The sequence below is a fragment of the Canis lupus genome, chromosome 37, assembly GCF_003254725.2.
Source record: "Canis lupus dingo isolate Sandy chromosome 37, ASM325472v2, whole genome shotgun sequence".
Classification (NCBI taxonomy): Eukaryota; Metazoa; Chordata; class Mammalia; order Carnivora; family Canidae; genus Canis; species Canis lupus.
The window spans coordinates 22,879,605-22,893,934 of record NC_064279.1 but is presented as its reverse complement, the minus strand read 5'-3'; the positions used below and the strand labels follow the sequence as shown (position 1 = coordinate 22,893,934).

Sequence of the window (14,330 nt, the reverse complement as noted above, 5' to 3'; positions counted from 1 at the left end):
TTTGACCTCACTTTTGTTGGAGGAATAAAACCGCCCTTGGACTGTGCTCATTTCACGGGCCTGCTGGGGAGAACCAGAAGTGTAAGATGAGAGAATAATTATTCCCATGGGAGGGTTGTTTGTGTCTGTCAACAGTTCCCATATGCAAGTAATCTTACAGATTAGTTTATCCCTAAACTTAAGAAAATTGGCTGAGATGTCCATACTATAAAGTAACTTATCAAAGCTGGCTGCTGCCCCTCCTGATTAAAAATTGTCACCATAAAGTCTTCATAGTCTTCCCCAGAAACTTCCGTGTCAGTTCATCTGTGACTCTCAAGTTCTACAAAATAGTTCAGTAAAATGCAAACCACATTTTTTCAGTGGTTGCAATTAGGGTTGTTTTTGTATTTTTTAAAAATTTTATTTTGTGTGTGTTTATTTTAAATTCCTTGATGGGACACTTAACACATTGGAAACTCATCTGCTTTCCTACATATTTTAGGTAAAATAAAATAAAAAGCCTTATATGTCACATGTAAACAGTACGACTGAACCATAGAAATATAAGCCAAAAACGCATATTCTCTGGTTAAGAGACAAAACTTAGCGTTGCTTTGGGATGAGAGGCACCATGAATTTCCTTACATGCCTCTGGGAAATTGGCTTTTAAAAAATCACCTTCAGCAGGAATTGTGAATGACCAGTTGGCTCTTGTCCATTAGATAAAGTTCCCCCTCCCCGGGACCTGCAGTTTGTAGAAGTGACAGACGTGAAGATCACCATCATGTGGACCCCCCCTGAGAGCACAGTGACTGGTTACCGCGTAGACGTGATCCCCGTCAACCTGCCCGGAGAACACGGGCAGAGGCTGCCCATCAACAGGAACACCTTCGCGGAAGTCACCGGACTGTCCCCCGGGGTCACCTATCACTTCAAAGTCTTTGCCGTGAACCAAGGGAGGGAGAGCAGGCCTCTGACGGCGGAACAAACGACCAGTACGTCCTGCTCCTGACCATCTTCACCCCCCAATTCTCCACCCTCACTTCCAGTCTATGGTGAATGTGCAGCAAACCAGGAACTCCTAGGTGTACAGTTAGAAATAGGAAAATGCCCAGTGGCTAAGGGGGAGGGGGAGGCAGAAATCACATTACACTTTGAAACCAAACGGAGACCAGCTCCATGGATGCTAAACAGTGACCATTTCCCAAATACATGTAGCCCTGTAATGGCACCAAGAGAGGAGGGCTGGAAAAAACCTAATTTTCTTTGCTAGCAGAGATGTGGATTGTAAATTTGAGTCTATTTTTTTGTAACTAAAAATATATAGATGAAACTGCAAATGTACACTCTTAACCCTTTCATAGCAGAATTATTTACGAATAGTAGTTGCTAGAACAGTAATTGCATGTGAAGAACCAGGGCCTCTGCTCCATTCCTTACAAGTATTGTCCTGACATTTAATACTCTTTTGACCTAATGAGAGAGGTCTTCTTATCCGCATTGGATTCATGAAGAAGTCGAAGCTCACAAAAATCTGCAACTTGTGAAATCCCAAAGCTAGGAAGCAATTGAGCGGAATCCATATAGATTTCTGCCATTTTGACTCCCAAGTCCTATTCTTTCAGCTTCTGTACTCGATTACCTCTTCAGCATTTCCTTCATCGGATAAAGGTTTTAAATTACTGCAGAGAAAGTGCTAGTTATCACACTCAAGGAAACTCACAATTTGTGTCATTTTTCTGATAGTGTGCACTTACCAGTGTCCTACCATGATTCTGACAGATGTTATAATTATTATCTAATAATTCGTATTATCTAATACGGACCATGGGAAAATTACTTTTATTTCTCTAGCAAAGGACTATCCATTCAATAAATGCAGACAATATTCTTTATGTTCCTTCTAGTGGAACATAAGGGGCAAGGATGATGCCCTTTCATCTTGCCCTCCCTTTATTGGGCTTATCTCTCCTTTCTTAACCTGTTTGATTCAGAGCACATTGTGGCATTCATGAGTGGGGTCTTTTTGTTATTGTTTTTGTTTTTATAGCACTATCTCTATAATGTTAGTATAATTTTAGAGGGTGATGGGAAAGTCATGCTGGAACATTCCACTTTCTCAGGATCAAAGTCAAAGCAAAAAAAAAAAAAAAGTCTGCAGTTTCTCATGATTGACACAATTTTGCAAAGTTTCCAGTAGCACTCCATTTCATAATGGCTCAACATTTCCAAGGTTTTGAGTTTTACTTAGCTTCAACCTTAAGAAAACTTTAGAAAATGCAGTCAAGCTTTTTGAGTTTCAGTATGATCATTACTGAGGGTCAAATATTTCTTGATGTGTTTCCTCTTTTTTTCTAGAATTGGATGCTCCCACTAACCTCCGGTTTGCCAACGAAACTGACTCAACTGTCTTAGTGATCTGGACTCCACCTCGGGCCCGGATAGCTGGGTACCGACTGACCGTGGGCCCAACCCGGGGAGGCCACCCCAAGCAGTACAACGTGGGACCCTCTGCCTCGCAGTACCCCTTGAGGAATCTGCAGCCTGCAACTGAGTACACTGTCTCCCTTGTGGCTGTCAAAGGCAACCAGCAGAGCCCCAAAGCCACTGGAGTCTTCACCACTCGTAAGCCAAAGTTTGCATGTCTTTTCTTAGTGATGTCTAGATTCTTACCTATATTTTCACTCTCCCTGCTTCATCCGATTTTTAAAAAGTTAACTAAGGAAGGCACTTGATGGGATGATCACTGGGTGTTATACTATATGTTGGAAAATTGAATATAAATTTTTAAAAAGTTAACTTAAAAGACCTTAATACAAGGTTAAAATAAAAAGGAAGATTTAAAACAGTGCTACTCAAAATGTGGTCACGGACCAGCCCCTTGATCCATTTATTATTGGACAGTAAGGAGCTTGTGGCTGCATATAAATCATGAAACACAGTATTCAGTTCAGTTGGTCGTTTTTTGAAGCAAGATTTTCTTGATGAAGGTAGCAGTGTGTTAAATTTCAAATGTTGCCAAGCTTCTTATCTCCTCCAGGACCACTTTGAGTAACACGGTTTAAAGCACCCAGTTATTTGAAAGTCGAATGCTATTGTATTAAATGAATATACCAAATACCAGTTGAGGTGAGGAAAAAAAAATCAGCACCTATGTCTACATCCTGCTACTATGGGTTTTGAGTGGTAGCAGTAAGTGTAGAATGAAAACATTGACCAACTGAATGGAAACCAATAGAACAAGAAGCTAAGGAAATGATTTCTTTATGAGACAGCAGCAGATTAAAGTATTTCTGCAGAACAGAATAGGTTTTTTTCTTTTCTTTTCATCTTTCTTAAATTACTCTTGAAGTTCCACAGAGGGAAGAATGCTGACAGTTTTTGGTCACGACACTTTATGGGAAGTGGCCTTAAATCTGCACATCTACATCACAATAAAGACCTATATTCATAAACTGATTTCTATTAAAAATATTCTCATTTACATTACAATGAATTATGAGACCCCTAATTTCTAGCTGAGCATCAGTTATTATTTTTAACTTGACATTTTGAATTGTAGAAGTGCCCAGTACTTTTCAACATATATTACAACTATGAACTAGTTTGCATTTTTCCAAAAGCCTTTAAAAATATGGAGGTTAAGAAGCCTTCAAAAAGTGAATATAAATTTTGCTGTAAATAACTATGGGATTTACCTCCCAAAGAAAATTCTTTACAAACCTGTCCTGGTAAGAATTCATAATTTACCAGAAATGTATTTCTACTTAAATTTGGTGTATGATTTTGGGCTAGGGAAGTCTTTTTCTTAAGTAGTTGCTAACTATCAGCAAGGAAAATCTGCTTTTCATTTGTAAGTTAACCTTTGAATTTTGCTATATTATGTTATGTGTTACTCTAAAATCTATTAATATTAAATCAGTGTCTTTGTATTTCTTATAAATACCTATTTCTTAGAGATGCGCTTCATGAGTTAGATTTAAATCGGTAGATTTATCCTTCTACTGATCACATATAATTCTACGAATGAGCATTTTTACTTTTTCACTCATTAACATGAGACCTGTTTTATGTAGTTTCTGTTGTTGGATAAAAGCATTTTGGGGATCCCTGGGTAGCTCAGCGGTTTGGCGCCTGCCTTTGGCCCAGGGCGCGATCCTGGAGCCCCAGGATCGAGTCCCGCGTCAGGCTCCCGGCATGGAGCCTGCTTCTCCCTCCTCCTGTGTCTCTGCCTCTCTCTCTCTCTAGGTCTATCATAAATAAATAAATAAATCTTTTTTTTAAAAAAGCATTTTTAGTGATACTAACAATAATCTAATTTTTGAAAATTAAAAGCATTTTAATGATACTTAATAATTAAGTATTGTTAAGTAAATAATAAGTATGGTGGCTCAATTTCGACTATTTCAATTACTTTCGGAAACTGATATATTGGACATGTTATCTTTATGCTCTGCACAGTGTATTTATATAAAATATGATTAAATATGAGTTAAGGCACTGATTGTCAAAACTAATTTTATTGGCTAAAGGTTAACCTAGTGCCTTGCACACAGCATACCTTCCAAAAATATTCACTGACTAGGCGATTGAGGGAAGAATGAGAATGAAAGCAGTTCAACCAAGCTTCAATTTAAATAAACCTACTTAAGTAGGCAGTTCCACAACTTCATTTAAACTTGAAGTACTCTCCGAGGCTGTAAACATCAGTAGAGCTTGCATATTTTTGCAATTGCTGTTAAGTTTCTGTAGCTTTTTACTGTCTTAACCATGCTTAATTCTGGGAATAACTTTTCTGGATTTTATAACTTGTGCTAAATTCTTAAAAGCAAAAGTGAGGGTGGAATGGTGGTGGGGGCTGCTGTTTCTGGGGAAAATACAGCTTACTCTTTTATAAATAGGGCAAATTTTATTTCTTTAACAGCCAGGCTGTTCTTCACCTATCAAGACCTTCCAGAACTCATAACTCATACTTACAGTCACATCCTTTGTTTGACATCAGTTTGTGGGTTTGTGGTTTGGAGATTTTCCTGTAATGGTCTTCCCAGGCAGAGAGCATCATCAGAAACTTGGGAAGATTCTAGCTGGCTGGCTCGAGCAATAGAAAACACCCAGTCTTAAAGCCCAAGAGAGTTGGAGAGAATGTAATTGGTGAAAAGGTTGTGGCTTTTACAGACGTTCCACGCAAGAAGCTGCTCGTTCTCCGAATTGTTTCTTGTGGCCATTGACATGGTCCCATAGGGCAAAGCCATGGCATTTCGGCAAAGTCAGCAGCAGCCAAGTGGTGTGTGATTTCAGAAACTCTGGCAAGGCACCATGGGTCACCCATCCTGGTTCACCCTGAAGACACCATTGAAATAATAACGTAGTTAGGAAACAGCTCACTAAACCAGTAGAACTCTAGGTCAGTCGTTAGAGCAGTTATTACAGAGCAGCCCACACACATACTTGATTTTTCTCCACACAGTATTTTCAAATCAATTTTTTAAAAGCACACAGTAAAGTCTAGCCGGGAGACAAATAGGAGAATTGCAGTGGTGCCCAAATCCCCACATGGTCGAAGGGAAAACAAGTGACTGCAGCTGAGGCGTGAGCAGGGTCTCAAGACTTTTCATCTCCATGGGGTACCTCTGGAGGATAACTATCTCCCCAGTCATTCATAATTTAGCATGAGTGCATTTAATAGTTTCCACCCCCCCAGCCCCAGTAGGCACAGAATTTGGTTGGGGCATAAAAAGGGAGGAATTTTGAAGGCACCAAACATGTGACCTGGGCTGGCAACACAACTCGAAACCCTTGAATTTGACTCACTCTGTTCAAATGTCTTGGCTTCTGAGACCTCATTTTTCCCATAGCAGCCAGTTATTGGAATGCTTATTCCCCTTTATTACAAGATAGAGTTGTTCAGCCGATTACATTTTAGAGACTCTAAATCTGTAATAAGGTTTGTAGAACTGCTGCAAATGTCTGTCTTCACTTTGTGTACACATGCTCATTTTTCTTATTTTCTTGTTTTTTTTTTTAAAGTGATACTTTCACTGAAATAACAGCGAGGTCAGGATGCTAGGAGATGCAAAATTAACTTGTTATAATTCTTAATTCCAGTGGCAGAGTACTAAATTTTTGCAATGTGGTCTAGGATAGTCACATGTTTAAGGAATCTTTAGAAATTAGAAGTATGTCCACGTGGCAGGTTTTGTTTAAAATTTGTATGGTATTTCTCATTGCAGCCAAAAATAATTGACTATTGTTATGGAATAATTCAGCATAGAGTTCTTTAAAGATCACATCTATAATTTAACAATTGTTTATAAATTAATGATTGAAAAAGCAGAATGATAGTCCATTTGTGGTGACCAGTTTTACATTTCAAATGGGATTTTATACTGACTGCATAGGGAAATTTATCATCATTAAACTTAAATCCCAAACTTGATGAAAAGACACAAATCAAAGAATCCAAGGACTTGAAAGTGTCCTCTGAGGTCCTACTGAGACCTTGTTACTCAAGTTATTCATGGACTTGCATCACTGGCATCAGCATCACAGAAATGCAAACTTCTAGCCCCACGTCGGTCCTGCAGAATCAGAACCTACGTGTTAGCCAGGTGTCAGATACTTTGTGTGGCGCATCAAAGACTGGGAACCACGGACCTACTCCAGATTCCTACCCAGTGAGGGCTATTACATTCAGGAGCCCCTAGCTGGGTAAAAAGAGGCTCTCCATGAAAATACTTGCTCTGAATGTTCGGTAGCATCATCTGTGATTCCAAGGTTTGACCATGTGTATCGATTCTGGTTCACAGTGCAGCCTCTCAGCTCCATTCCACCTTACAACACGGAGGTCACCGAGACCACCATTGTGATCACATGGACCCCTGCTCCAAGGATTGGTTTTAAGGTAAGTTGCAGATGTTCCTCATCTCCTGTGATAACAGCCCCAAAGTACCCTCGTGTTTCTGGATGTGGTGGAAATAGGATGTTTGGGAGTCAGCAGACCTGGGTTTTGTTAGCTGCCTCCATCTGCGCCTCTCGGCCTGCACCGTCCAGGTATATAACGTGCCCGTTGCTTCAGTGAATGGCTGGAGGGCTGGACTGAGGCTGTGGAAGTGCTTTGCAAAGGATAGAACATTAGTATGGAACCGTTGCTGTGATGTGATTTTCTCCAGCCTTTCCCCCAGGGGACTGCATTTTAAAATACATAGGGAAATGCCATTTGTGGTGTTGTTCTAAATGGATGTCAACAAGTTCACGAAAACCAATTTAGGGAGACCAATTAAACTCAGAGTCACTTAAAAATCACATTTTAGTCCAATCGGTTTCATCTCCACTTGTTCAAAGCCCCTTGGGTGAATCTCTTAATAGAAGTTAAGATTAAGGTCTTCCCTGTAGATATCTGGATTCATGTTCTTTAAAGTCATGATATTAGGGAAGTGATGAATACAAATGAATATGCTTAAAAGAATTCCTTTCTTTGGCATTTAGAGTATGGGGAGAGAAATATTTATTATAATTGAAAATCAAGACTAAATCCCCATGATTGCATGTTTAAAAAAATACACCAAAGGTCACTTCTTTTTTGAAATATGCAAATAGCCATATTGATGATTATGCTACTTAAATATAGAGAGAGCCCTTTTGAAGATTGCCGTTTTAAATTTCCCTTAATCGTGTCATTCTGACTTTCAGAGAAGCCTTATAACCTACAAAGGACATCTCTACAGTTGAATACTGTTTGATGAGACAATATTACCTAGGTTTTGAAATAAAATACCAAAAAATTGAAAATTATGGGCACATTCATTTTAATTCTTCTTTTGTAATATATTGTCCTACAGTGTAAGCTGTGAACATACTTCTTCAAAAGGCATGTTTCTGAAGTACAAAATGTTAAAGGGGCTGCTACCTTTAAATTGAATGTTCATAACTCATTAAAGAGAGTGCTGGAGGATTTCTTCCAGCAGCAAAGAAAATAGAAATGAACTGCCCTGTGGCCCAACGCCCCTATGTACTTCTGGTTTATATTGGGAGATTATTTATCAAGCAAAACAGCATGTAATGACATTTTTCTGGAACCTTCCATGACAAGCCAATGAAATGCGGTTTTGGAAGACACCTCTTCCACCTTGCCCCCCAGTCCGAGGAATTTCCAGCTAAAATCTCCAAAAGAGCTAAAGGCAGGCCCCAACTCATCCCCTACTAAAGTCGCAGTGTGCACAGGAGTTCACATTATACAAAGCATAACCACAACCTCTCAGCAGTAATCCAGCTATGGAAATACTTGTCCTTGGTGTTTATTTTGCTTTCCTTCTTCTAGCTGGGTGTACGACCAAGCCAGGGAGGGGAAGCACCACGAGAAGTGACTTCAGACTCGGGAAGCATTGTTGTGTCTGGCCTGACTCCCGGTGTGGAATACGTTTACACCATCTCAGTCCTGAGGGACGGACAAGAGAGAGATACTCCAATTGTAAAGAAAGTGGTGACACGTAAGAGGAGTTGTCTCTTTTAGTTTCTAAAACTGTTCTGATTTTTAACATAGCTAGATATTAATATCACTTTTTGCTTCTGATAATGGCACGAGGGAAAGATCCCATCCCTACTTAACTTATTGGCTATTTCTAAATTTGGAGTGGCAAGTTCAACTCATGTCGTATACTCATTGCCACCAGAACTGTTCTTTCCACGTCAGGAATATTTATGAACTGGCAAGGCGAAAGAATTTTGATAGTATTGCAAAATCATTAACTGTAGAAGGAAATGCTCTTGGAGAATTGCTGTTCACTATGGTTTCATAGTATAGCTTCTCTATTTTTACTGATTCTTGAAAAGAAGAAAGGGAGGGAGGAGAGAAGGAAGAAGAGAAAGAAAGGAAAAGGAAGGAGGGAGAGAAGATGGGAGGAAGAAAGAGAGAGAGAGAGAAAGGAAGGAAAAGAAGAAAGAAAAAAAAAAAAAAACCTTTCCATAGGTCAAGTGCTTGACTATGGAAGTTAGCTTTAACTTTTTTTTTTTTTTTTTTTTTCTGCATAGCATTGTCTCCACCAACAAACTTGCACCTGGAGGCAAACCCTGACACTGGAGTGCTCACCGTCTCCTGGGAGAGGAGCACTACTCCAGGTAAGCCTGGGATGTATCAGAGGGCAAGCCCTGGGTAATCACTCCCCTGTCCCAAGATTTTCTTTAAACTGAGGATATTACTATTTGCCTCAAAGGGCTGTTGTAGGACACCTGGGTGGCTCAGTGGTTGAGTGTTTGCCTTTGGCTCAGGTTGTGATCCCGGAATCCTGGGATCCAGTCCCACATCAGGCTCCCTGCAGAGAGCCTGCTTCTCCCTCTGCCTATGTCTCTGCCTCTCTTTCTCTGTGTCTCTCATGAATAAACAAATAAATCTTTAAAAAAAAAAAAAAAGGGCTGTCATAGCACTGAACAACAGGAGAACCCTCAATAAATGCCGAGTCTTCCTTCTTTCCCCCTTGTGGGTCCATCATTGGAGTCCAGCTTAATATGCCCTGAGTCACAAATGCTTGATGCAGTAACTTCCTCCTTTCTGTTTTCTCTAGACATTACTGGTTATAGAATTACCACCACCCCTACAAATGGCCAACAGGGATATTCTTTGGAAGAAGTGGTCCATGCAGATCAGAGCTCTTGCACTTTTGAAAACCTGAGTCCTGGCCTGGAGTACAATGTCAGTGTTTACACTGTTAAAGATGACAAGGAAAGTGTCCCTATCTCTGATACCATCATCCCAGGTAATGGAAAAATAAACTGTTATCCTACGAGTGGCAGTTTCGATGAGAGTGGGGATTAATGTCTTAATCCCCAGGTGGTTGAGTGTGTCAAGTACATTTGGGATTAGTTCTGACCTCCCAACCACACTCTCCAAAACCATGAAGTCAAAGCAACTGTTTGGACAAATGCTTGCTGTTAACACTGCTTTACTGTCTGTGCCTCACCAGGATGCTGTTTGTTGCGATGGGTATGTAATGGAGTGGCAACCATGGCATTAACTCTGTACTGTCCGCTCACGTGGAAATATTACTAAAATGATGTCATGTGTCGTCCTCGGTACTGACAGGCTAAAAGTAATATGGTAAATGCATCCCATCGGTACATTTGTCCCTGATTTTACAGTCTATATCAATCTTCAGCAGCTGTCTATAAAATCGTACCTGTCTCCATATGTGAGCATTGAAAAATAGCACTTGGTTGACACGTCCAGTTCTTCGTCTTGCAGTTTCAAATCCTTTCTCTTTATAAAACTGAAAAAGACCAAGAAAGGCTACGCCTTCAGCTGTTCTTTCTTGTGGACTGAAAGGCAACCCTGAAAAGACCTATAGGGATAGGTTTGTTATTTGTCCAAAATTGGATTGTGACAGAATGAAAGCATTGGACAGATTGTGTTCTCCTCTGCACTGTTTGCTAGAATGCTTTTATTAATGCTGATGAAATAACTTTGATTATGAGTGCAGCAAAATATTGGCAGTGGTCTTGGACTCAAGTCTATCTGTCTTGCTCCTGAATGTGCTTTTGAACAGCACATTTCACACGATGCATTCATAATGCGTATGGCCATAATGTTGTCATGAGTTTTCTATGGGAAAACAAAGACAACTCACCGGCCGATTTTTTTTTTTTTTTTAGCCTTCTTCATGCAAGCTCTGTTTTCTTACTAAAAAAGTTTTGGCTTTTTAAAAAAAAAAATTGCAGATGCTTATTACAGATATCATGTCTAGGTTCTAAGAATGGTTTTGACATCGTAAACAGGCCTGTAATTTTTAAGAACCTGAGAGGTTCACACTCTACTGTTTAGAGACACTTTTCAAATGTAAGAAAATCCCTTAAGAATACTGTAACCTGTTTTATCCTCCCAGGGAAGCAAACTATATTCATGATGCTTAGAACGTCTTTTCAGAAAATTTGGCAAAGATCGCATATTACCATCATTGCTTTAACATTCTGTCAAGTTTGCCACTAGTAACCTGATGTACACTGCTTTATTTTTTCCTTTTTTGCCTCTATCTTCCTTTTGCCCCCCCCCTTTACTTTGTAACTCAATAGAGGTGCCCCAACTCACTGACCTAAGCTTTGTTGATATAACCGATTCAAGCATCGGCCTGAGGTGGACCCCGCTAAACTCTTCCACCATTATTGGGTACCGCATCACAGTAGTTGCGGCAGGAGAAGGTATCCCTATTTTTGAAGATTTTGTGGACTCCTCGGTAGGATACTACACAGTTACAGGGCTGGAACCGGGCATTGACTATGACATCAGCGTTATCACTCTCATTAATGGCGGAGAGAGTGCCCCTACTACACTGACACAGCAAACGGGTGAATTTTGAAAACTTCTGTGTTTGAGACATGGATGGGGTGTTGCATGCTGCCACCAGTCACTCTGGTTAAATATGGATGTTTCACTGGAAAAGCCAGCAATTTGCCAGCGATCAAGAGAGGAGGGTGGGTTGGGGTTGGGGGTAAGGAATTGGATGTATCTGCTCAACTCAGTGGTCAGAGGCATGTGCAAGATACACTTTCATTTAAACCACAAGTGTGCAGAAAGCTAGAGAGATTGAATCTGCTCAATCCAAAATGGCAAAGGTTAAATGAATTTGCAGACCTGGAGCTTTTTCTAAACATATCTTACACGAATACCAAATTGGGTCATGAGCACCAGTTCATAAGAAATGTAGTTCCAAATTGTACCATTATGCTCTTACTTCTCCTCTTTGGTAAACCCTCCCATGTTCCTGCTTCGTAGTTGACTAAAAACCCAATCAAATTTAGGGTGGATTGGAAGGGGGTTGGTTTGACATAGGAGAAACAGAAACTTTGGAGCACAGTGGACTGCCTTGCCACGGCCAGGTAAAGAAACTCCTGTTTAACCAGTCTGGGGCCGAGCATGCAACATCACCAAGGTTCTCTGCCCTGCATGGTAAGAAACATGCTGAGAACCAATTTGCATGAAACTTTTCACTTGTAGGTAGAATTCACGGAGTGGGATTGTAGCGATGCCAGTAGCTGTAGTCACCTCGTGTCAGGGGAAATTTAGGACCCTCTTGTCTTTTTGTCTGTGTGCATGTTTCTTTGGAAAGTACTGCTGTGTTTCTGCTGTGTGGCAACTTAAGCCTCTTCAGCCTGGGATAAAATAACTGTCGGTGGTATTAATAATGTACTTAAAATTCCACATATTTGAACGTAGATTAAAATTATTCTTTGATATGTACTGATGGCAGAAAGGTTAAAGGGGCCTAACAGTACTGTGAGTAGTGTTTTATTTTTAACAGTAGTTCACTGTGATTTAGATTAGACTTAGACTATTTGCATGATAATGACTCATTTCCTTTATGCATGAAATATTGTGTTTACCTTTCCAGCTATTTTTATTAGCTTTAGTTTTAAAATTACTTTAACCCGGTCTTCCTTCTTATTTGAAACCAGCTGTCCCGCCTCCTACTGACCTGCGATTCACCAATATTGGTCCAGACACTATGCGTGTCACCTGGGCCCCACCTCCATCCATTGAATTGACCAACTTCCTGGTGCGCTATTCACCTGTGAAAAACGAGGAAGATGTTGCGGAGTTGTCAATCTCTCCTTCAGACAACGTAGTGGTCTTAACAAGTAAGCAGTCACCTGTATCTGTTCAATAAATGCTAAGTGAGAGCCTGAGAAAAGAATTCCAAGTTCTCAGGTATGAGCAGCTAAAAAAATCAAGACAGCTACAAGATGGTGAGCTAAACTCCCAATCTGCTGTGCAGCTCTGTACGTTTTGAAAGATGTCATGTTTATTGCTATTTTCACGTATGTATTTTTGAGATCTATAACTTTTTAAAGATCATAGAAAAACACCAGCAGTGAATTTCGAAGCCTTCAAACAAGTTTTGCTTCCAGATGAGCACATAAAAATAAACGAATGTCAAGAGAAAAATGTCTGACTAAATCTAAATGTTTGGAGAGAGAAACAATGAGGATTGAAAATAGTGTCACCATATCTGTTTAATTCTCTTTTTTTAAAAAAGCATCAAGCAGGTAATCTCTAGCGTTTGAAAGCCTGGAAACAGTGGCTTGTTACTCAGGATAGATCAGGACACTTTTTTGAAGAAGGAACCAGAAGTGTAACTGGTACTTCAGAAAGAATCTGTAGGCAGGATTTCTCTGAAGGCTGAGGACCTAGGAAAACAGCAACCATTTATGGAAGCTGTGTCTTTCTAGATCCTACCTTTTTGAAATAGACATCGTTGATTAAAGAAAAGAGGAGGCTGAGACACGATGCTGTGTTGCCTGTCAATGTCCCTTCTCGTTCTTCTCACTGAAACAGTAAAATAAACACATGAGAGCAGCATAGGTTTCTCCATGAGGAAAGAAGGAGCTTACAGTTAGGTACATTAGCAAAGGATGGTCTGGAAACATCCTCTATGTTGCAGACATTTTAGAGCAGAAAAGGCAGCTCAATATGACCATAGTCTTATAGTCTTGGCTTCTCATTTCATGACTTAGGATGAGGACATCCTTATATCCGCATATCATCGGGGCTATTGTTTCTGTTCTGGAGCACTCTGGAGTCAGTAGTCAAAGCATCACTCAGTACACAGCCCCTGCTGCAGGACCACTGTCCGCCTCAGCTGACTGGTCACATGTTCGTCATGTGTTCTAAGATTTTATTCTAGATCCTGCTCTAGATTGCAAAGTAGCCATTTCCTGCCGCCCCCCTCCCCTCCCTGAGAAGCCATTATTACCCAGTTTTATAGATGAAGCAACTAAGGTCTCTAGTGGTTCCAGTAAATCACCCCTGGGCAAGCAGGAGAATAAGGAAAGTAGAGTCCAAGCATCCAAACCTTGAGGGGCGACCTCTACAGAAATGGTATGGAGGGGAACGGGGTCTATGGAGGAAGAATTCAAAGGTTAAAAACCTTACTCTGTACTTTTTGGGGAACTTGAAAACAAGAGAAAAGGATACTCAGGAAAGCATAGGTAATGTTTTAAAGTATCCTGTTCTTCAGTGTGGCAGAAGCAAACGTGGACTATGACTCTTTTTCAGTCAAGGTTAATTATTGAGACCGCTCGTCTTGGCCTGGGTCAAATCCTTTATGATCTCAGGCAAGTATGTCAAAGAAGATAACTTCTCTGTGCCTCCGTCCTCTCGTATGTAAAACGAGACTTTTGGAGGTGAGGACACATTCATTGTCATGCATGTGGCGATAGTTTCACAATTCACACATATGCCAAAACCTGTCAAAACTGTACACTTTAAATATTTGCAGTTTCTTGTATGGCCACAAGTCTGCTTCAAATAGTAGCAAACTGCTTCCTATGGCTGTTGGTGCCGGGTCAATGATAATCCACAGAGC

General features: G+C 40.3%; 1 protein-coding gene across 15 annotated transcripts in view; it reads left to right on the top strand.

Moving 5' to 3' along the window:
• FN1 (fibronectin 1) overlaps positions 1–14,330 on the top strand; it is a 66,671-nt gene that overhangs the window by 26,924 nt on the left and 25,417 nt on the right. For 8 of the 15 annotated variants that reach the window (XM_049106431.1, XM_049106427.1, XM_049106425.1 and 5 more), the window contains exons 19-26: positions 705–977; positions 2,341–2,607; positions 6,789–6,883; positions 8,300–8,468; positions 9,010–9,096; positions 9,540–9,731; positions 11,041–11,313; positions 12,421–12,603. In XM_049106431.1, the coding sequence (XP_048962388.1) occupies positions 705–977; positions 2,341–2,607; positions 6,789–6,883; positions 8,300–8,468; positions 9,010–9,096; positions 9,540–9,731; positions 11,041–11,313; positions 12,421–12,603 (1,539 nt within the window). The remainder of the gene's footprint in view (positions 1–704; positions 978–2,340; positions 2,608–6,788; positions 6,884–8,299; positions 8,469–9,009; positions 9,097–9,539; positions 9,732–11,040; positions 11,314–12,420; positions 12,604–14,330) is intronic. The other 7 variants (XM_049106432.1, XM_049106430.1, XM_049106423.1 and 4 more) reach the window with 1 other exon arrangement.